The sequence below is a fragment of the Calypte anna genome, chromosome 2 (genome assembly GCF_003957555.1).
Source record: "Calypte anna isolate BGI_N300 chromosome 2, bCalAnn1_v1.p, whole genome shotgun sequence".
Classification (NCBI taxonomy): Eukaryota; Metazoa; Chordata; class Aves; order Apodiformes; family Trochilidae; genus Calypte; species Calypte anna.
The window spans coordinates 140,205,928-140,228,499 of NC_044245.1; the positions used below are offsets into that span (position 1 = coordinate 140,205,928).

At 46.4% G+C, this 22,572-nt stretch overlaps 1 protein-coding gene across 1 annotated transcript; it reads left to right on the top strand.

Annotated features, from left to right (window-relative positions):
• Positions 1–762: 762 nt before the first annotated feature.
• Positions 763–6,701, top strand: TRIB1 (tribbles pseudokinase 1). Its single transcript, XM_030446461.1, has 4 exons — positions 763–774; positions 1,192–1,628; positions 2,045–2,337; positions 4,437–6,701. Exons 2-4 carry the CDS (start codon positions 1,323–1,325, stop codon positions 4,903–4,905), a joined length of 1,068 nt encoding a protein of 355 aa, XP_030302321.1. The 5' UTR covers positions 763–774; positions 1,192–1,322; the 3' UTR covers positions 4,906–6,701.
• Positions 6,702–22,572: the final 15,871 nt, after the last annotated feature.

A 22,572-nucleotide genomic window follows, 5' to 3' on the forward strand; every position in this document is an offset into this window, starting at 1 on the left:
AACCCTGACCAAAACTCGGTAGGAGACTCCTACGGAATAACAAAACTTAAGCTTCCTGTGTTATTGGGGAAGCTTCAGCACTGAATTACAGAAAAATTTGCGTATTTGTAAAAAGAAAAGCTGAGGAGTTTCCTTCTGAAGCACACTTGTCAAAACTACAGCTGTCTGCATTTTTTTCCAGGGATGACTTGTTGTCTGGTTTTCTCTCATTTTTCTTCCATTTACTAACAGTCCTGGCAGCAAATCTATTTACTATTCCTTTAAACTCACACTTCTGAGCCCGATAGTGGCTGCTTGAGCTCGATTCTCTGCTCCTCACAGGTCACTTCAGCTGCTGCTTGCTCTCCATGCTATGCCTTTTTCGGGGAGCAGATAGCTCTAACATGGGAAATACCCAACAGAAAATATTTCTGATGGTGCAGTCCGTGCTTATAAACGAACAGTGATAAAAACACAACAGCTTCGAGATGCAAAGCGTGGGATGGATGATGGTTAATTAGTGAAAAGCAAGAACTGAGGCTAGGGGGAAGCCGTGGCAAATGTACAAAGGAGAAGCTCCTGGGAATGGAGCTGGGCTCGCTTTCTCTCCACAATTAGCCTGGCTTAACTTCTTGTATTTACACATCGCACAAGGCGATGCTGTCTCGAAAGCGCTACGGCGGCATTTGAAATTCCTGGCAGCGTTTCCCAGCGGCACACGCTGGTGGTGGATAAACCCGCTGCTGCCATTTCCAGGGTTGCCTTTCCAGAAGAGACGCCCATCCTTCAGCACCGGTGACTTTCTTCTTCCTTAACTTTGCTAAAAAGCGTTCCCTGCCTCTACCTTTGTGCTTACAAGGGAGCAGTGGAGGCTTAGGGAGGGGGAAGGATTGCGAGCACGCTGAGCTTGCGAGGAGCGAACCCCAAAAGCAAAGGGTGACCCCCAAGGGGTTACCTTACTCTAGAAAGGTTGGAGGAGCACGGTACCGAGGTCTCCTCCGCGCCCCCGGAGGCTCACACAGCCGGGCGGGGCAGCCCACCGCGTGTGGCTGCGTGACCCGCCGGGGGTCCGGGTGCGCGGACGCCAGCGGGAGGAGCGGAGCAGGCGTGTCCGAGCCTCCCTCCTCCCATTTCCCCGTGCGTCAGGGACAGTAGGAGGAGACTCACTTTTTTTTTTTCCTCACTTTTTTTTTTTTTTTTTTTTTTTAAAAGCCTCCAACTACTTTAGCGCGGAGTCGGCAGCAGATGGTGGACACGGCCCGAGGTTTCGGCGGCGAGAACGAAGGGATGCGCCAAGCCCACACCGGCCGCCTTTAGCTCCGCGCCCGCTGCCGCTCCCCTCCATGAGCCGCCCCGCGTCCCTGCTGCCGGCCGCCCGCTGCCGCAGCGCTCCGGCCAAGCGGCTCCACACCCTCCACGACGGACCCGCCGAAGAAACTCCGGCCGCTAAATCCCCTCGCCTGGCTGACTGCGGACCCCCGGATTGCCTCAGCGCTCCCGGGTCGCCTTGTGCTCCCCCGGTTTCTCCCGCCGGTGGGGGAGCGGCGGGTCCCAGCTTGATCGCCTCGTACCTGCTGCTGCCGCTGGCCGAGCGGGAGCAGGTGTCCAGGGCGCTGAGCGTCAGCTCCGGGCGGGAGTTGCGCTGCAAGGTGAGCGCGGAGTTCCTCGGCTGCGGATGGGGGGGTGGTGTGGGGCTGCTGGGGACGGGAAGGAAACCTGCTTGTGGTTCTCAGAGCCTTAAAAAAACATTCCCCGGCCCGCAGCCGGTGGGGATTTACGTGTGCTGGAAGTAAGCTGGAACTCCGGGTGACCTCAGAGCACCATGTCCAAAAGGCTTTTTGTATTGAAAGCTGGAAGGGAAGATGAAATTTATTTTAACACACACACACACTCCGCTTTCAATATAAAATGACCGGGAAGGGTCGCGGTAACCGCTTTGAACGGTGCTCCCGCCGAGCCCTGGCTCCCTTCCAGCTCCCTCGTCATTGTTTGGGGAGAGTTGCTACGCGAGCGGCTGCTTTCAACGCCCTTGAGACTGAATTTTGGTTTAATTTCCTCTTTACAGGTGTTCCCCCTCAAACACTACCAAGACAAGATCCGGCCTTACATTCAGCTGCCATCGCACAGAAACATCACCGGGGTTGTCGAAGTCATCCTCGGGGACACCAAAGCCTATGTGTTCTTTGAAAAGGACTTTGGGGATATGCACTCCTACGTGAGGAGCTGCAAGAGGCTGAGGGAAGAGGAGGCTGCCCGGCTGTTCAAGCAGATCGTCTCCGCTGTAGCTCACTGCCACCAGTCGGCCATTGTACTTGGTGACCTCAAGCTCAGGAAATTTGTCTTCTCTAATGAAGAAAGGTAAGCAGGTGTCAGCAGCCAGCCCTGGGCGTGAGTAGGGAGGGAGGAATGCTACATCCAGAGAGGCAAAAAGTGTCCCGAGGAGTGGAAATGGCAGTGTCATTTGGGCATCACCTGTGAGCGATCTGAGTAGGTCCTCATCACGTGGATGTAGTAGGTCAGGGATTTAACTGGTATGCACTTACTCTTAGTTAGATCTTGACTGATGAAAGGCAGGAAGCTCTCAGGGAGTTTCCTCTCATTCAGCAGAATTTCAATGAAACCCACTGGTTAGACAAAGGGACAGTAGTTCTGATGCTCCCTAGCACCAGGAGATGTCATGTGTGCCGCTGCTTCAGTGTAGAATGAAGAAGAGGCAGAGAGAAAGAGTGGAGGGAGGCTGAGATGTTGGGCTGGGGAACAGCCCGGCTGGGGGAGCAGATGTGAGGAGCTGGAGCTCTGGTCCCTCCTTGTACCCGGGAGAGTTGTCTGGTAGCAGAGCAAGGGCTAGGAGAGGGGTGCTGGAGAGGCGTCTCCTCCTGAAATCCCCTGCTGATCAGGGTTGTGCTGCTAATAAAAGACCGTCTGTGTCCTTCAAGCCTTTCATCCCTCCTCTTCTTCTGCTCCTTGCCTCCTGTTGTCCACGGATGAGGGCATGCACAAGAGGGAAGCTGGGACACAGCTAACTATTGCTTTGGGAATACTGCATGGAAGAAAAGCACTTTAGTAAAACTTAGCCTAAAGCCTAGGTTTACAGAAAGGAGATTCAGAATCAAGTTGTTAAATTTAGATTGGGTAAATAATTCAATATTTCCCTAGAGTGTTTGCTGCTCCTGTAGTTCCTCACTGCATGTAGCAGAGCCAGAAATGCATTTTAATCAGAAAAAAAATATTCTTATCTCTTTGTCCAGTGGAAAACTAAAAAAAATTAGAAGTAGTAGAGTTGTGCTTATTCTGATAAAACTGGAGGTGCTACTACTGAAGCAGAAGAAAACACTTTTTTTTTCTTTTTTTTTTTTTTTTTTTTAAACTGAGATAGAGCTTCCTCAGGATATCGGTTATAAAACACGATAAGAAAATTATCCAGCACTGCCCCTCTTAAACAGAAACAACCATATGTTGACATGCAAAGAAAGTAATTCCTTTGAAGGAAACTATTGCATCTTTTCCCGCCCATAAGGAGATGAAACATTTGTTGAAATGTTACATTGCACACAGTCTCGCTCATTTGGAAATAACGCGTTGCACACAGGCCGGTGTCATGTGCATCCCATTTGGCAACAAGAGGGTTAAGCAATGGCAGGCGGACTCGGGCTCTCAGGCACAGGTGCAGTTTCAGGGCTCCCGCAGCCAATCCTGGGCCCCTGGTTCTCGTTGAGTCATATTTTCCGTTTGCAGAACCAATGGGTATTTGCGAGGTCACAGTGAGGACAGGCTGCAGCCAACGCATCTACACCCCAGCGGGCTGCAGGCAGTGCTGAGCCCTTCCAGGGCCAGCTGATGCCTTCCTCCCTGATGCTAACCTCAGCTTTCCCCTAAAAGTGGGTGGTCAGGGTGGACTCGTCGCCACTTGGGAGGTGGTGGGTGTGGTGGTACCCTCCAGAAAGGAAAAAAAAAAAAACAAACCAACCCAAAACTTAAAAAATAAAAATACAAAACTCGGGAAAGCTGATGATTCCTGCAAGCACCGAAGGGAGCTGGACTTTGCAGTTTGCAAAATCACTCAGCTGGATGCTGTTTGCTCAAAGCCTGAAATGCAAACAGCAGCGTGTATGATGCATTGTAGCTGATTAACCCCCTGCAGTCGCAGTGCAACCTACACGGAGAGAAGGCAAATAGCTGGTGCTCCTTAAGAGCCCTCTGTGTTGTTAAAGTCCCGTTTAAATAAGACAAGCAGGTGTTTCTGAGGGCCAACCCGGTGCACAAAACTGCACTTCCATTACAGGAGGGCAAGAGCCCAGGCAGCTTCTCAGCTGCAAATTAAAAAGTGTTTTCTCTCCTTTTCTTTAAGCTGGTGCAAGAAGGAGAGTGGGGATTGCCATAGCAGGGGGCTCACCATGCTGGTTTGTGTCTGGGTGTTGCTGATTCTGACCTGTGGCTTCCTCTCCTGCCCTCCCTAGGACTCAGCTGCGGCTGGAGAGCCTGGAGGACACTCACATCATCAAGGGTGAAGATGATGCTCTCTCAGACAAGCACGGCTGCCCAGCCTATGTCAGCCCCGAGATCCTAAACACAACAGGGACTTACTCGGGAAAATCAGCAGATGTGTGGAGTTTGGGAGTGATGCTCTATACCCTGCTAGTGGGACGCTATCCCTTCCATGACTCGGACCCTAGCACTCTGTTTTCCAAGATCCGGCGTGGACAATTCTGTATTCCTGACCACGTGTCCCCTAAAGCCCGATGCCTCATCCGCAGCCTCCTGCGGCGGGAGCCCTCTGAAAGACTCACTGCTCCAGAGATCTTGCTTCACCCTTGGTTTGAGGCAGTCTTGGAGCCTGGATATACAGACCAGGAGACGGGAACTTCGGATCAAATTGTTCCAGAATATCATGGAGACAGTGATGATATTAGTTCCTTCTTCTGCTAACCCCAAAATCTCAATAACTTCAGCAGCTCTCACCTCCAGCATCTTTGCAGAGTATCATTCTTCTACCTTTGCAAACTCAACAGCATCTTAAAGTGCCAGTATGGTCAGAAAAATGACCTTGTTTTAAAAAAACAACACGTAGAGCTCAGCTCCCTAAGCATGCTCAGAGTTTCATCCTCTTGCCCTGCAGGTAGGTCTGTGCTGCTGGCCCTGGAGGACCTGTGCAGCTTTGCAAGATCTGCCTGGCTTTTTTCCTGCCTCTGGCATCCCCCACTGGTGTAACTGGCCACATCTGGGCTGCAGAGTCTGACAGCTGCTGAGGTGTGAGACAAATAGCCCCCCCCATCTGTGGTGGGGGACATGAGGTGTGCCTCTAACTGAGCAAATCTGACAGAAATGGGCAAAAAGAGGAATCAACTTGGCGTGACACAGCAGCTGGCTTGTGAAGTTTCTGACTGTGAGCACACTTTAATGAGAGGAGGTCTTCATCCACCACGGGCAGCTGCCTGCTTGCTGCTGCTCCTCCAGCTGATCTTGCTTCCAGAGGCATGAAGCTTCTACATCCACCCATAAGACAAATCACTGCTGTGGCTCTTTCTGAAGCAGATAACTGTGGATCTCCCAGTTGGATCCCCTGCAATTCCATTCACTGATTGAGAAAGCATTTAAAATAGACTTACGCCTCACGTTACCATGGTATAGCCTATATAACTTTATGCCCTCAGAGAGCTTGTCAAGTAGGAGGTCTCTTAGCTCTGAGTGCCAAAACAGATCCGTTTACTAAACCGTAACACTATCGGCTGGGGCGCCTTCTCCTGGAAGATGATAAGGGGTATCTTGTACAGTACTTGTAAACACAATCGTGTTTTCCTGCAGGCTCAATTCTTAAAACCATCACATCCCCTCTCCTCTTTGCCCGTACACCCCCGTCCTCCCCCCACAAAAGTTAGTCTTAAGAGTGAAATCTCCATATGCCCTTAGTTGATTATTCAGGTATGTTGTTTGCCTCTGGCTATGGTTACTCTCCACTTCCCCCCCACCTCCCAGTTTTTTTGTTTTTGGTTTTTTTTTTTGTTTTTTTTTTTTTTTTTTTTTTTTTTTTGCATGAATATTCATAGTCTTTCCATTGTTTGTGGAAAATGAATATAAATCATTAGCTTCATGGGTTGGGGGTAAGTAAAGCTTAGTCCTGCCTAAACTTTCTGCTTCGTTTCACAATTGTGTCCAGTGGCTTATGCAAAGAGATGTCCATTCACCTCTGGCAAGAGTGCAGCTTCTGAAATGGCGGTGGGCTGGGTAAGTGTGTCTCCAACATGGCACAGTTCAAATGAAGTAATTTTATGGGTTAACCCCCGACAAACTGCAGTCCCACCATGCGTTTCGAGAATACCATGTATACCTCATGGACTGTGTACTTTGTACATACCTTACTGTTTGGGGTTTTGTTTTCTTGTTTTCTTGTTTTGTTGTACTTCGTTTGTCCTAATAAGAGGTGTCGAAGAGCAATTTAATGTGAATTATTGTTGGCAATACTAACTTGACAGAATCATGAGCATTAAGAGCAGGGCACTACAGCTCTCCGTTGCACTAAACCTCTCATGATTGCTTGACATTTGTATCTGTGATACAGTTTAACCCTTCTATGAAAAACAGTACATTTGTATATATTGGTAGAAAACTCTGCCAGAAAAGCTAAAAACACTATGTCCAACTTGTAAATATGTATATGTATGTGGAAACCTGGATGATAAAGTCTGAGTTGTAGAAAGTTTTAATAAACTTGGTTTCATAACGTTTGTCCCCATTGCTTGAGGTATCTCAAGAGGAATGCAGCTTGAGTAGGTTTGGCTTAATCTGAAAAAATGGGGGTTGGTTTCAGAGAAGATCAGCTCATCTATGGTCCCTTTACGTGCCCCTTCCTGCCTGAGCTGCTGGGTTCTGAGCCATGACTCCCCCAGCTCCTCCTGGGCTTGAAACCCCACGGAGATGAGTGGGGACAGCAGATGGCTCCTGCCTCTTGTGGGGTAAGGGGAGAGCTACATGAAATGAGGTATCCTGTTCATCTGATGAGCAAGGGGGAGGGAAGTTAGAGCTCTGCCCCTGAACTTTGAAAACCCTATTGCCTTTCAGCACGTGCATACATTTCCATCTCTGCCCCGTGAGCAGAAAAAGCTGAGGCGCCACAAGGCTGTCACCCAGCACCTGTGTGCTCGGTGATGTGATGCCCCAGCCAGTGGAAAATTGCATCTCAGGTGTCCAAAAGTGAGCAGCCAGGAGGAGAGGTAGTGGTGGAGAGCATTGGCTTCAATGGAGAGACAGAGATTGTGGGCAGGAGCTTGACCCCGCTGTCGGGAGGCAGGGCACAGACCATGTAGTGCTCCCATTTAAAAAAGGAAGGAAAAAATTATTAGAGCTGCTTTTCTTTGTGGTGAGAAAAGAGGAGTATAAATAGCAGCAGTATCAAGGTTAGAGAATGTGCTTTCCTGAAAGAGATCAAGCCACCCTTGTAATCCACCCGGAGAGGTGAGATCATTGCTTACAAGTAGAGAGAGGAGGAAGAGAGTCTTGATTTTTATTTATACTTTGCCTCATGTTTAACTTTGTCCTTTTGCTTGAAATCTGTTCACCAGAGCAACTGCTTCCAGGCAGCTCTTTGAGCAAGAGCAACGTTTAAATAGGCTCTGCTTTTTGAAGGTGGGTGGAAAGAGAAAAGGAGGAAATAGGGACCTGGTCCATGATAAAGCAAAGTGCACTGGCTTTAATTAGGCACCTTGACTCCCACTCTGAGAAACCAACAATCTGTGATGTAAGCATATTTTCTTAGCACTTGCTGAGTGAATGTCAGGCACCAAAATATCTCCGGTTACTTTACTGATGTTATTCTTGCAAGACTTGTAAAAATACATGTGCCACTTAGCCTGGCTGATTGAATTAGCCCCTGCCCTGCCATGCTTTCAGGCTTGGATAGAAGCCCTGATGCACTCTTTTAAATCAACTGCAGGAGGCTTGTGCTTCAGTGAAACCTTGAAAACTTTCAAAACACCTTCCTCCCCCTCCCGCTGCTGTTGTTAAGTCACCCTGAGTAGGTGAATGTGTAGGTCATCCCATGGCTTTATTTCACATGCACTACACTGCAGAGCAATTAAAATAAACGCCAAATTGTAGAAACATCTGCAAACAGCCTCTGTATTGCTTTAGGGATTATAATGCAACATCCGTTTGTACAGCAGAATAAATTGCTATTGCTTCGTAACACCATCGTTTGTATTGTTGTATACAAAGTTTCAGAGCATGTTGAAAGAACCAGCATATTAAGTGATTAAACTTTGATGGTGGGTGTGAGAACTTTGATTTATGCAATGCATACATTTCTTTTTGAGAGAGTCATAATTTGTCTATTTTTAAATGGACCTTTTGAATGAGGACTGACCAAATCTCTCACGTATTTCTGAGCTGGTGGCCATCTTCATCTTCAAGCTGCAAGATACTGTTATGACTTCTCTGAAAAGTGCTGGGAGCCTTCAGTCCTCCTCTGCTGCTGAAAACACAACAAAAAAATGAAGTTTTTCACAACATCCTGAGCTCCGTCCCAAACTGACATCAAACCACCACACAGAGGTAGATCTTACCTCCTAAATATATATTTTTATATTTTTATCTTGACACTTTGGTTGTATATTAGGCATCAGTTCAATAATGTTCTGTTAAAGTAGTGCAGCAGAATTTATAACCCATCTTCCTCTTAGAGCGCCAGGTAAAACAGCCAGATCAGCAAGCTTGGGCTTAAGGTCAACATCTCTTTGCCAAGCAGGTGATACTGCAGAGGTTATTTGCAGTTAATTAAGCAGCACTGGTAGAGGTTCAGTCCTATCTATGCTAAAAAGTGCCCTAATTTTAAGAGAACACCTTCAAGTCAGTGAAAGGCAGTTTTGCATCACTGTATTATTTATGAAATCAAAAGGGAGAAAAGAAGGTTTTTTTAACATGAAGATGTGCAAGATGAAGATTCATTGCACTTGGCTGCATGGCAAAGCTGGTGCAATGCTCTTCCCAGCTCTGCTTTACTGCATTGAGGGTAGGCCTGAGAAATAACTTGAAAAGCACATTTTATTCAATCAGCACTGAGTGCATTCTGTCAAGCAAATCTTTTCAGATTATCTCTTCATACAAAAGCTGACTTTTCCCCCACTTTTTTCATGCTGATGCATTCTGTGCATTCTGTCAAAGTCTCAACTTACAGCATTATGGCATTGCACAGATTTAGCAGCACGAAGAAATATCCTATTCAATGCTTCTCTCAAATATAATGTTTTCCTAGTGAACACTGAGAAGAAGAATAGCTTGACGTATAACCACAGTCTGAATTAATCCATTGCAAAAAATGGCTTTGTTAAATGCAACATCTCTCAGAACTATTGTTGGTAAAAGGACCATGAAATTTGCAACAGTTCTTACCATGATTCCTCCATAACTTGCAAAATCCTGGTTTCCAAGTGAAATCCAGAGTTCAGATTTCAGCCAGGATCAATTTTTGTTGCATCAAAATGACAAATCCTTCAGGATATGAGTTAACAGCAAGAGCTTTTTTTTTTTAATGAAGCCAGCTATTTAGAAAATGCCTTGAAGAAAACTCATTAGTTTTCATTGCTCTGTATGTATTTATTTACAGTATTTAACCAGCTAAACAAGCTAATGTGCAGCACTTCATTTCCTAATTTGGCTTTGAAGCCGGAGCAGCAGAAGTATCAATTACATTCTGTCAAATGCAAACATTAACATAACTGTATGAAGCAATCATGTTTCTAACAACAGCAAGCACTGCCCAGAGGACCAAAATAAATAAAATTCATAGAGCAAGAGGTAACACTTTTCTTTACAGCAGGATTAGGGCTGGCGAGTGCCCGTGTGCTTTCCTCTTAAGGGACATTTGTCTGGCAGGGCTGGGGAGGCAGCTCCGGCGCTGAAATGCAGGTGATTAATCAGCCACTTGCTCACCCAGGGCACGGTCTCATCACAGCGGGTGTGGATTTCTGCATGCAGCTCCCACTGTTATTAATGGTTAATTAATGTGTAATTTGCAGAAAGAGATGAAACTGGGACCTCGGTGGTGTGTTGTGAGCACGCAGGCAGGCTTATCATTCGAAGAAATATCAGGGTGACACGAAGGGTGGGTGACAGAAAATAAGTGTGGCATGAATCAGCTGCCCCGTGTTTATCCTAGGGTGCTGTTGTGGGAAAACATTCACCTCCACCGACTGCCCTCTCCTGCCAACAACAAAAGTCGGGTTTGATAAATTATTAGTGGAGATGTTCTCAGTGGCTTTGCTTAGATTTTACTCCTCTTGCGCAAATGCAGATTAGGAAAGGATTAAGTAACAACAGTGTGGCTAAAGTATTACACATCGTGCTGGCGATTTGCCAGAGAATGTAGCATGCAAAAACTGACATTGCCTAAGAAATCAAATATAGCTCTGGTCACCACAGAAAATGACTCTTCCCAACCACCCAAGGTAGTTGCTCAGTTTCTCCTATGTCACCCAGAGTCTTGCACCAGGAAATTGTTTATTCCAGGGCTTATTTTTTTGCCTTTTCAAGCTCTCTCTCTTTTTTTTTCGTTTCTTTTTCTTTTTTTTTTTCTTTTTTTTTCATTTCTTAACTTCCAGGTAGTCACTAAGCCATAAACATTTAGGTGAATCACAGAAACCATAAATGTAATTGAGTGTAAAGCCATTGTTGGGCCTTGTGATAACATCCCTGTCAGGTCTCGACTTGTCAGGTTCATCGTCTCGCCGAGGTTCAAATACTGTGAGTTTTCTGTGCTGTGCTAGAAACTGGGGGCAAAGTATCAATATTATTTGGGGCAAGAGGCTGTGCAAGACTCTCACGCCCAATGACTCTGCAGATGGGCTGGGGGACACCTGGTGTAAGTGTTTCCCATGGTGAGTAAAGGCAGCAGAGTAAGGCCCACAAAGGCCAGCCAGCTGCCTTCACTGCAAAGCAGGGGCACACAGGCCCTCAAACCCCAGGTGGGGCGGTAAAATCCCCCCTTTCATTGGTGTGAAATCATTGGCTGACAAGCATGGTGGTGAAAGCTGCTCCTCCCCACCCTTATGCCTATGCCCATCTGGGTCTGGGAGGGAAGGCAGGATGCTGTCAGGCCAACAGATCCACCTAGTCCCCAGGAGAAGCTCCAGCAGATGCCTACAGATGTGCATGGGATCAGGGCAGGTGCCTGTTGGACTCTCTCTGCACTGTGACCCCTGCAGCCCAGGGATGCTATGGCCCACGATGCACACTGCAGTGTTAAACCATCCTCCCAGAACCTTCCATCCAAGGCTGCCTTTGGCCCTGTCTGACTTTGGGGTCTCAAAATCCTTAGAGAAATCACAAAATTCCAGAGCAGAGCTTGGCATTGCTCAGTTAAATTACCTTGCTGGGCAAGAGGATATGTTCCAAAACACAAGGAGAGGACTGGAACTGAAGAGGAGCTGAAGAGGACCAAGTGTCTCAGTTTTTGAGGGACTTTGTGCTGCTCTCACTGCCCCTGGGGACTGCAGGTGACCCAGAGCAGCCATGCTCTGCGTGGGGCAGCAGCCTCAGCACCCGGGGACTTGAGCCCAGCAGACAGAAAGGCTTAATCAGCAAACTCATGGGATATTTTATCATGGGTCTTGTGATCCTTAATATGTAAGAGCCCTGCCTTCTGAAGTTAATGATCTCCAGGAGATTTCAAACTTCTTGAGGGAGAACAAGTAAGTGTCCAGTCTCACGGCTCCAAAGGATGGTTTGAAAGGATGTGTCCTGTGAACACTTTGGACTATTCCATGCTCATCACCAGTGTCCTGGCCAGTTGCTCCATGCTGCAAGGGTGAGCCTGACTGGCTGCCTGGTTACAGCAGGCACAGCTTTGTCCTTTTATCTGAGCAGCTGGCAAAACAATAAATTAAAAAACAAGGCAAAGTCAGCAAATAGTTTTCTTTCCCCATATGTGAGGTTAGAGGAACTACTCCCCCTCCTCCAGAATGATTTCCTGACTTAGTAGCATTTTTCTCAATCTCTTCTTCTTTTTCTCCAGGCATGTGGGGAAAGACAGGATTTCTGGTTTGGATGGAGGGTCAGCACCTTTCCATGCCATGAGGTGGCCCAGACACTTCATGTGCATATGGCAACCACAGCAAAAGCCCTCAAAAATCTCTCTCCAGCATGGATAAAGGGTGGTTTTGCAGGAAGAGTGCTTTCGACACATCAGGATGAGTCCTGGTCTCCAACCATGAGGGACCTCCCCTGCCTGTGGGCTCATTGGGCAAGCCATGCTGGTGGAAGGCAGCACTGCTTTTAATAGGCACTTGGTCCATCCTGGGATATCTTCTGTGATGAAGGGATGCTGGAGTTGTACCTTGCTTCAGTGTCCAGCTCTGGGTATGGCTCAGTGTTTCAAGGCAGAGCTTTGGATGCCAGACACAGGCAGGGCTGCTCCTGTGGGGCTCTGGGGCTGAGCTGGGTCCTGGGGCTGGCCCGTGATGCACATCCTGCTCACGCATGTGGGCATGAGTCAGGCCCAAAAAGGAAGAGGCCTCACCCAGCACAGGCAGCACGGGGCTGCGTGCTGGTGGAGGAGGTTGCTTGTTGCTGCTCAAAGCTTCCCTCAGCAAAAACCTGACACCTGTGGCATGGGAAAGGAAGGGGGTTTGGAGATCAGCAGATCTCCCACTCCCATCCCAGAGGTTCAAGGCAAAAGGTATGGGAGGGGTTTGTAGAGGAAGCTCAGAGCCTTTCAGCATCTGCCTACCTTCCAGCTGGAGGAGTTGTTGGGGGCTCTCAGCACGCACATCCCAAGCTGCTGCCCATCTCCTGCAGTGGGAAGGCACAGAAAGTCCAAGAAGATCCATGTCTATCATCCTCTATTCTGTTCTTGTGAGATCCCACCTGGTTCACTGTGTCCAGCTCTGGGGGCCCAACAGAAGAAAGGTACAGAGCTGTTGGATTGAGTGCAGAGGAGGGCCACAAAGATGATCAGAGAGCTGGAGCATCTCTCCTATGAAGACAGGCTGAGAGAATTGGGGTTGTTCAGCCTGGAGCACAGAAGGCTCCAGAGAGACCCTATAGCCTTCCAGAAAGATGAAGAGGGGCTCTTTATCAGGGAGTGTAGTGATAGGATGAGGGGTAAATGTTTTAAAATGAAAGAGAGTAGATTTAGATTAGATGTTAGGAAGAAATTATTTACTGTGAGATGGTGAGACATTGGATCAGGTTGCCCAGACCTGTTGTGGATGTCCCATCCCTGGAGGTGTTCAAGGCCAGGTTGGATGGGGCCTTGAGCAAACTGGTCTACTGGGAGGTGGCCTTCCCAAGGCAGGGGTTGGAACTAGCTGATCTACAACCTAAGCCATTCCACAATTCTATGCTGGGCAGAGGCCTCTGGAAAAGCAGTGCAGTCCTTACTTCTTTCTATCAGCTTGATCTTTATCTTGATATCTTCAGCACCCAGTCATCTGCTCTTTACCCAGGTGCTAATCTCACTAGGGCACTGGGACAGCTGAATGGTGCTCCCACCTTGCCAGGAAACAGGTGTCCAGAGCTTTTGATCCCTACAAATGGTTGCATTTAAATACTTTTGGAAAATTTCCACTACAGTCTTAGCAGGATTCTTCCAGAAACTGGGTTCATCTTTGTTAGGAAGCTGTCATCCATCTCAAGCAAAGGTCAGGATGAATCATTTTGCAAAGCACTCCAGCTGCAGTGGACTCCCAGCACCAGATGAGTGGAACCATGTCCATGGTTTGGCACTGAAATACAAAGTCCTGAGCATCCCCAGTGCTCCTCGGAGTCAATGGGATGACTTGCATGGAGTAACAAGTGCCAGGTCTGACTGCAGGCAGTTCAAAAGCCAGTGGTAGATGGGTCATGGTCTCGCAGCTGTGGCTTCAAAAGGGTTATTGATTCATTTGGAAACAACTAGCAGGAGTGACTTTGTAACAGACAGGATTATTTAGTCTCACCACACAGCAAACATAGAAAAAGTACGGTTCAGCACTGAGATTTTTCCAGTGACCATCAGATAAAAAACACCCAATGGGATAATGTATCCCATATTCTGGATAATGTGCTTTCCTTAGATATGTTTGCAGCCCCTAAATGACATGTGTAGCCCTCAAAAGCAAAGGGAGAAATTCTTCAGTTTAAGACATAATAGAGAGGAATTAAGCCAGGAAGCAATCAAAAAAAAAAAAAAAAAAAAAAAAAAAAAAAAAAAAAAAATTCAGTCAGTGATGCAGCCATGATCCAGGCTGCTGCAGCAGTTCAAAGTAAGGGAAAATAAATCCCTTTGCATGCATATACAAAATGCACACAAACATCTCATCTTGTATGTACTTGCTATGCTGTGCAGCCTGAGGGATCTGGAGTTTTCCTTTATGGGTCAGCTGAGGATGCTCCTGGTGACAAGGACACACAACGTGATACCAGTGGAACCATCTCATTGTCCAGTTGCTTCTTCTTTGCTAGCAAAGTGACAAAACAATGCCAGGGAGTCACAGAGGCAAATCCAAGTGGGGATGGGAAGGACCAGCACGCTCGCTGAGCTGTCTGCTGTGAGCCCCTGTGGGTCCTACCCCTTTGGTGCAAGTTAGAAAAGCTTCACTCGAACCAGATGCCTCTGAGAAAGCAGAGAGCTGCAATTATGTGGCAGCCCCACTGTGCCTTCTGCAGGGCTGAGCCAGTTTCCCTGCTTGGAGTATCTGGTCCCACAGATCCCACATGCAGAAAATCCCCAGCTGGATCATACGGGCATATCCAGACATTTTTCTTTGACACAAGCTATAATGCAGCTATGTCCAAGATATACTCAACAGTTTTGTCCTGCCATAAATTATAATGCAACCACTCTAATCAGGAGCAAAGTCAGGCTTGGCTTGCCCAGCAGCCCACTACTTTACTGCCCTGCTTGCTGCCTGCTGGGTCAAACCTAGAGATCCTAATTCAGTTTTCACCCAACAGAGCCTGAGGAGCAACCCAGGGAGAAACTCTCCAGTGCATGCAACATTCCTGTGTAAATCAATGGGATCTGTAGAGTCTGGCCTGAAGTCAGGATTTCAGGAGCTGACCCAATTTAACCTTGGCATAAATAGTTGCCCAACTCTTTTTTTTTTTTTTTTTTTTTTGTAAGGCTCAACAATTAACTTTCAAAACAGCTTTTTTTTTTTTCTTTTTTTTTTTTTTTCCCCCCCTCCAAAGAAAAAAAAAAAAAAGGCAGCTGAGGTTCAGAAGTGCTGTGTTAGCCAGCAGCAGTGTTTTGTTAAAGTTACTTCCACTATTATGGTATTTGTTGGTGTCAGCACTTTGTGCAAGCTAAAGTGCTGTTTGGGGGTCTCCATTCAGGGCAGAGCTGTGCCAGCCTGAGGCAGAAGCTGTGACTCTTCCCCATCCTCAGGCACTCAGGCACAGTCGTTCCTTTTCCCAAATTCAACTGTCAGGTTTTTCTTTCATTCACCAGAGTGAAATTCAGCCATGTGCAAAATGCAAGGACTGCTCATTACTCAGAGCTGATGAGTCCCAGCGACAAAGTTTTATCGGAGAGGCTTTGGGGGGAACAAATGATTGGAAAAGGGAAATGGGAAGAAGGAGGTGTTTACATCCTTGCAGGGGGCTGGGCTTTACCTTGGGGACTCACACTCTCTGTCTCGTTTTGTTTCTGTGCAGGGAAAGGTTGCCACATCCCAGGCTGTTTTCAGGAATCTCTTTCAAAAAAAAGCTCTTTTTTTTTTTTTTTTTTTTTTTTTTACCTGCTCACCCACAATAAAAGGCATCCTTTCAACCTTCAAGATTTCATTCTTTTAATTACTCCACTGCATCTCAGAGTTTACTCTGCCATTATCCCATAATATATTCCATAGAGCATAAGGGTTGCCAGCGGCATTGGAGCCCACTGACATTTTGTTTCACCTCAGATCCTGACTTGTAACCCTGCACTGGGCAGTCCCATGGCTCTGGATCCCACCCGGGCAGCAGCTGCCAGGAACAATTGTCCCACTGTGGTGGCAGCTGCTGCAATGGTCACGATAAGCCCAGCACTGAAAAGTCACTTGCAACCCCGTTGTGCCTTTCAGGAAAAAACAAGTATATTTTCAGGGAAAACAGGTTTTTTTCCCCCTGGGGCAAACATATGCATAATTTCTTTTGGCTTCAGAATGAAGTCGTTAGGATGGCCAGTTGCAGGGTGTTAACTAAGAGTGGGGTCTAATATGTATTTTAGTGCTTTGCTTAGTTTTGTTTCAGAATTCCCTTCCCTTCTATTGCACGTGGATCTAGATTCAAAGCAGTTTTGGAGATTCAGACTGAGGGACTGAATTTCTTCTTGCCTCCCTAAAGTACCTTCAAAGTTTGTCTCCATTTTTTTTAACACTTCCAGCTAAAAGATATCCCTCTGTGCTCTTCAGTTGTGGCTTCACTTGCAAAGGAACATGAAAATAAGGGAAAACCAGCAATTTTGGAAGTAGAACTATCCTACAGAGGATTAAGAGGCATGTGGACACCCTCCATCAGCTCCCAGAGAGGTTTTGGTGCTGGAAGTCCCCTGTGCTGTGTTGGTGTGATGGCATGAGCGATACTAAGGAACTCACCAGTGCTTCAAGTGGGAATTGTGGTGCCTGCCAGGTAGGGTCATGGGTTGTGCATTTGTCACAGGCCTGGGCATCTTTTGGCCGATGAAACAATTGGCCCCTCATGGAGCTGGACCCTGGGCTGCTGAGGGATACAGAGGAGGAAGAGAGTGAGACTGGGAGTTGTGGTGGCAGCGGGAGGAGTAGTTTGGATGTGGAGGGGAAATCCAGGACTGAAGAAATTGAGGATGGGAATTTTATGAGTGATGCCAGGGCTGCCCAGGCTGCTGGTTGTGTGGGTGATGCCAGGACACTGGCCACTTTGCTCCAGCTGCCCCTTGCCACTATAAGTGGCTGTGGCTTATTCAGACCAGGGAGGGAGGAGCAGGGGGTGGCAAGGCACATGTTTGGATGACTCTGAGGTTGCACCCAGCCTACTCAGAGCCAAGAAGTGCTCTCCAACTCACTCCCTTGGCTTCCAAGCATCAACAGAGAATGGGAGGGTTTCAGCAATAATGAAAACCTCAGATTTGGATAGGAACTTCTTACATTTAGTGTTTTACTTTCCCCCCACCACCCTGCCTGTGACTCAACGCTGTGGCTGCACTGCAGGGCACGCAGTCGTCCTCCAGATATTACAACAGTCAGGCAAACAGATTGCTCACTCCATCCCATGCTTGGCTGAAAGGATTACAATATAGATTAGGATCAGGATTGCCTTCCTAACGTACTCAGCCTCAAAACAGGTGTAAGGGGAAAACACGTGAGGGAAATTATTCGCTAGTGGAGAATCTCTCCTGGAGGAATCGTTGGATAAATACTAACTGGAGATTGGGATCAGGCAGCTGCTGAGCTGGGCTTTTCCCACTCAGAGGTAGGCTGAGAGCAGCTCTATGGCTGCAGGCCTGTGCAAAGCAAAAATGCCATTGCATGCAAGCATGACGGTAATTGCCTTTGCACTCACACACTGCTTCCTGAGGGACTCTGGCAAAGTGGTAATAAAACAATGGACAAAAGAACCGAACACACTCCTTTACCAGGGATGTGGACAATGTGTGATACCTGCTATTGGAAATGAGTTTAAGAGTGAAAAGCATGACTGTAGAGCAAAATCCTGAGGATTCATGCATATATGCAACTTTTGTTCAGGTAATCTTGCATACGATGAGGTTGTTTGAGAATTGCAAAAGCAAAGAAAGAGACAGGGGGTCAGAGAGTCTGGCATCTTCGTTACAGAGTATTACCTCTAGCTTGCATGTGTGGTATATCAATTTAGATTCTTTCCTGTAAATACATCTGTGCTGGAAAGCTCAGATTGGATTCAGCATGTATTTCTTGCCTGCTTTTTTCAGCTGGATAGACTTAAGCAAACTGAGATCATGTGACTTGCCAAAACCACCCAGTGAGTCATTGGCTCAGCCCAGATTAGATCTCAGGAGCTTTCTAGCTTTGATCTAGCCACAAGACCACATGGCCTCTTTCTATAGTCTTTGATGAAAGGCTACATAAACACATAAGGGAGTTTACTAAAATTTTTCGGAGGTTCTGAAAAAAGTTTTGTCCCTGCGGCAAGAAAAATTGGAATGGGCTATAAACGGGTGCCATGCACATATCTGCTGGAGTGAAAAGAAAAAACAGTAACAAGGAGAAAAATATAAGTTTGAACAGCCAAAAGAAAGACTCTGTGCAAACAGCAACAAGATGCTCTGGATAATGGTGCTGTACCTGCCATATGGGTCTTTCCACAAGAGCTGGTTACCTTATAAAGAGACATTGTTGCGTCATCTTTCAGAAAGTATAAACACATTAAGCAATGTTATTCTCTAAAACATCAACACATGAGCTACTTACAATGGACTAAAAAGTCATTGTTGCTTTGAGGATATATTTGTCCCAAGTGATTCATAACAATCTGTGGCACTGAGGCTACTAAGACTTCTAAAGGATGCCTCCACTTCCAGGCAAGTATCCACGGAAACAAGCCCACAAGTTTGCTTTGTTTGCCTTCTTTTACCTAGGATAACCTTGTAAGCTGCTTTGTAGACAGCCAGGCTTCCTGGCTGAAGCAGAAGTCTACCCCCTCGGGATGACAAGACTTCACTTTCTGTACCTGCTGCACTGCCGACCACTGCAACCCCTCCTGGAGAAAGGGCAGAGGTGCCCTTTGGCGGGGACGGATGAAGATGAGGACATCTTGGTGGCAGCAGCTCCTCTAGTACAGTACTAATGTGATTCCAGAGGTGGCTGCCAAGAATTGCTTGCCCATGCCTGCCTGCGCCAGGAGATGTGTGGAATGAAGCTAGCAGAGTGCAGGGGCCATGTCACCGCGACCTGGGGATTTGGAGCAGGACCTGAGAAAAGCTCAGATACCCTCATGGCTCTCAGGATGTGCAACTCAATTAGGCAAAGCCCATCCTCTGGCAAGGGAAAGCTTGACCAGGGCCACCATTGCCAGAAGACTGTTTAGGCCTGTAAACATTTTTTCTTTTTTTTCTTTTTTTTTTTTCTCTCCCCACCTCCCCTCTCTGGTTTCCATTTCCCTCCAGAATAATTTCTGAAAGGTAGGGAGACATCACGCAACATTCTGGACCCTCTGTAGCCCCCAAAGGCTGCCTGGAATTTAGGTCTCAGTTTTCAGAGGGACCCACGTCAATAGGGTAAAGCAGTGTGTGTGTGTCTGTGTCAACACATAACAAAACACATTGTACGCACCCTCAGCTCAGGAACTAATGCGTGCTCTGGCGGGAAGACAGCTGTACCAGCAAGAGCACAGGGTCAAAAGAAAAGGCAATATTGTCTCCTGTGGGACTAATAAAGACAAAAGACAAAGCAGCTGCTTACTGTACTATTGAGGGGGCTGTTTGCGACACTGTACTGGGGATTACAGCAGCTACTGTCGCATGGTCATTAAGGACAGGTAAATGCTTAGCTGGAAAAGCACACAGAAACACAACCCCAAACTGTACCTAGATGCTCTGGACTTGATAGCTGAGCTATGTTGTGGAACTTGCATGCTGGACTCCTCTCAAATTGGTATTAATTCATCCTACCTTCTTCATTTGAATCAATGGAACAGCATCAATGGACTCCTGGTTTCTATTGACACCGCTTGTAGAGGTGCAGAATCAGACACTCTCCAGTGTCCTGGGAAATGCAGGACCTCTGTGCTTCTGCTCCAGGACTGGGCTCTGTACAGCTGCCAAGCTCTAAAAGCCTGCTCAGCATTTGTGCCCAGAACCAGCAGGAAATGTCTTCCTTCTGGTACAGTAAGTAACGAGATATGATTTATGGAGTGAAGTTCTACTTAACAAAACTGGAAATGAGATACTAATGGGTGGCTGTAGAAAGACCACCTCACCGAGCAAGAGAACAGGGCCTTGAGTTGTCCTCCAGTTACCTCTTCACAGCTCAAAGAGGAGGAAACACCAAAGGATTTTAATTCACTGTTAGCTGGATCACTTCACCTAGCCAACAACAGTGCTCCAGAATGTAAAAAAATAGAGGTTCTTTTCTTAAACTTCAGATAGCATTGGATAACTCAAAAGAGAGCCTCCTTCTAAAGGAAATGGAAGAATTAATCACTCAATCTGAAAATTATAAGTTGCTCTAGTACCACAGATCATAATCTAATTAGATTTATCTCATGCAAGTAGATTATAGCACTAATTGTCATCAGATGTATGCAGTGTACACACACGTTTGTGAACACAAACACCCCTATATTTCTATATATGTATATTCAGAATACATATGTATATATGTATATTCAAAAACACACATAAGTTTTAACCCAAAACTCAAGTGGAGGCTACTGCTGCCCTGGGTGTGGAGGAGGATCACTACAGCTATAGTGCTGGACAATCTCCTCTTCATCAATGGCTTTTGATGTTTTAGACAACTGGGCTTGTCCAGATGGTATCTTGGAGGTGGAGGATTTGGCAAAGCTCATGATGGTGGTGGAACAACATTTAAGCCATAGACAAGTGTATGGCCTGGTAGAACTGGAAGAGATTGCGTTGAAGATTGGGTTTCTGCCAATGAAACATTAGTAGCCACAGGGCAAGTTAAGCCCTTATGACCTTATGGTCAAATTTCTAGCTGTAGCCTCTTCAGGAGAAAATCAAGTGATGCTGGTGCCCTTACTGATGTCAGCAGACCTGAAGAAAATGTATCATTGTCAGAAGACCAGGCACACACTGACAAACTTTGTCACTTCATGGAGGCACAGACTGATACATCACATTACTTCACTATGACTGATGGAACTGAGACCTCTATGGAGCAGCAGAGAGCACCATCCTGGAGACAAAGATCACTGCCTTTTTTTAGTAATGACATCACTGAAGGTCTGCTCACCAGATCGAGGGTGGTTTAAGTGTGCTCTCTCACTTTGGTGTCTTTACAACACATTGCCAAGCCTGCTCTTTGGTGTTACCACTTCATAGAAATTACTGTTAACACAACCATTTTTTTTTGTGGGCCACTTGTGTCTGAGTCTTCTAGGTTGTGCTGTGTTTATGTGTATGTGTGTGCCCATATTTAGAGTAGTTTCTGGCATAGTTGACCAGGAACATAAATGTGAAATGTAAAGTGTTAATGAACACTGGAAACTACCCAGGAATATTCTACTTGATATTTAAAAATCCATGATGTCTTGGAGATGGAAAATAGATATGTGGGGTAAGAAACAGATGATTTAAAAAGAGATGTAGAAAGATGAATATAATATGAAGAAATGATGTATAAAGCAGGAAAAATCCCCCAGGAAACAGAATGATGGTAATTACAAATTAGAAGTTAAAACAATGTAAGCAACTGATAAAAGGAAACCAAAGGATTAATAGACTATCAACAGAGCCAGTGGAGTGAAAGAAACGCAGAAAACATTCATGTCAGGAACAGCGTTGCCTCCTCTCCCAAACCCATCCCAATGGCAGTGTAGATTAATTGCTAAATGCAGAAATCATAAACAGTGGTAAAAAAAAAAAAAAAAGAAGGTTGCAGATGGTGTACAGCAATTGCCATCTGTAACAAAGGAGGATGTGAGGCAGCATCTGCTAAAATTAAATGTTTTTCACATCATCTGGCCTGGCTATCTGTGTGTCTTAAAGTAGCCAGGTAAAGTGCTTGGTGAAGTTTTATATTTCCAAATCTGGGGAAATTCCAAAGACATGAGCTACTGCTACAAAGCTACTGCCAGGGTAGCTCCAGGATTTAATAGGTGTAAAAGGGACACTCCAGGGAGTAATAAGCTGGTTAGCAGGACAGCATCCCTTGACACAATCACCAGAAGTTAATTCAGGTCTCCTAGCAGGAAAGCATTAGAGGCTAAAAATAAAACCAATGCTAATCAGTAGGGTTTTATGGAAGGTAAGTCTTGTCAAAGAAACCTGTTGTCTTTTTCTTCAGATGAGATTAGAGATCTAGTTGACATAGTATTCTTGGCTTTCTCCACCACATGATGGTTTGATTAATGAGCTCGCATTATATGGGATGAATAGGGCACATACTACCTGGATTAAAAATTGGCTGAGTGACAGATGTAAAAAGTAGTTATTAATGGGGAAATAGCAGTAGGCCAGGGATGTTTGTGGAAGTAAAATCAGCCACTTAGAGCTCAGTGTTCCTATAGCTTTGGTCTGGGTACATCTCTATCCCATAGGAAAGGGTCAGAGAGCCTAGCATTGCACATTTGACTTGGCAAAGTCTTGTCTGTTTGCACAGCATTGGGATACATTTGAGAAATTACCTTCATTATCCAGGTAGAAGTGCAAGGGAGTCACAGAGACGGGCTGGAGTTTAGGAAGCTGTGAGAAACAGGGAATGCTGAGAAACCAGCTGCATTCTTGAGGGGCAGTTCCAGCAGGCGGTATCAAATTTCTGGCCTGACAAACCCACCAAAGCTATCAAGCAAATCAGTAGCAGGGCTGGGGAGAGAGCTCAGCAGTTGCTGGCTCTGGGCCTGACCCAGAGTGACTCACTTATCTTACACATGTTGCATCTTTTCCATGCAGGGAGCGCTCATTGACATCAGCAGAGCCTCGAAGAGATTCTCCCTCTTGCCAGCTCT

Coding starts and splice junctions, on each gene's coding strand:
- TRIB1 (XM_030446461.1), top strand. CDS start 1,323: ATGAGCCGCCCCGCGTCCCTGCTGCCGGCCGCCCGCTGCCGCAGCGCT. Junction 1,629..2,044: donor GGCGGGAGTTGCGCTGCAAG/GTGAGCGCGGAG, acceptor TCCTCTTTACAG/GTGTTCCCCCTCAAACACTA. Junction 2,338..4,436: donor GTCTTCTCTAATGAAGAAAG/GTAAGCAGGTGT, acceptor TGCCCTCCCTAG/GACTCAGCTGCGGCTGGAGA.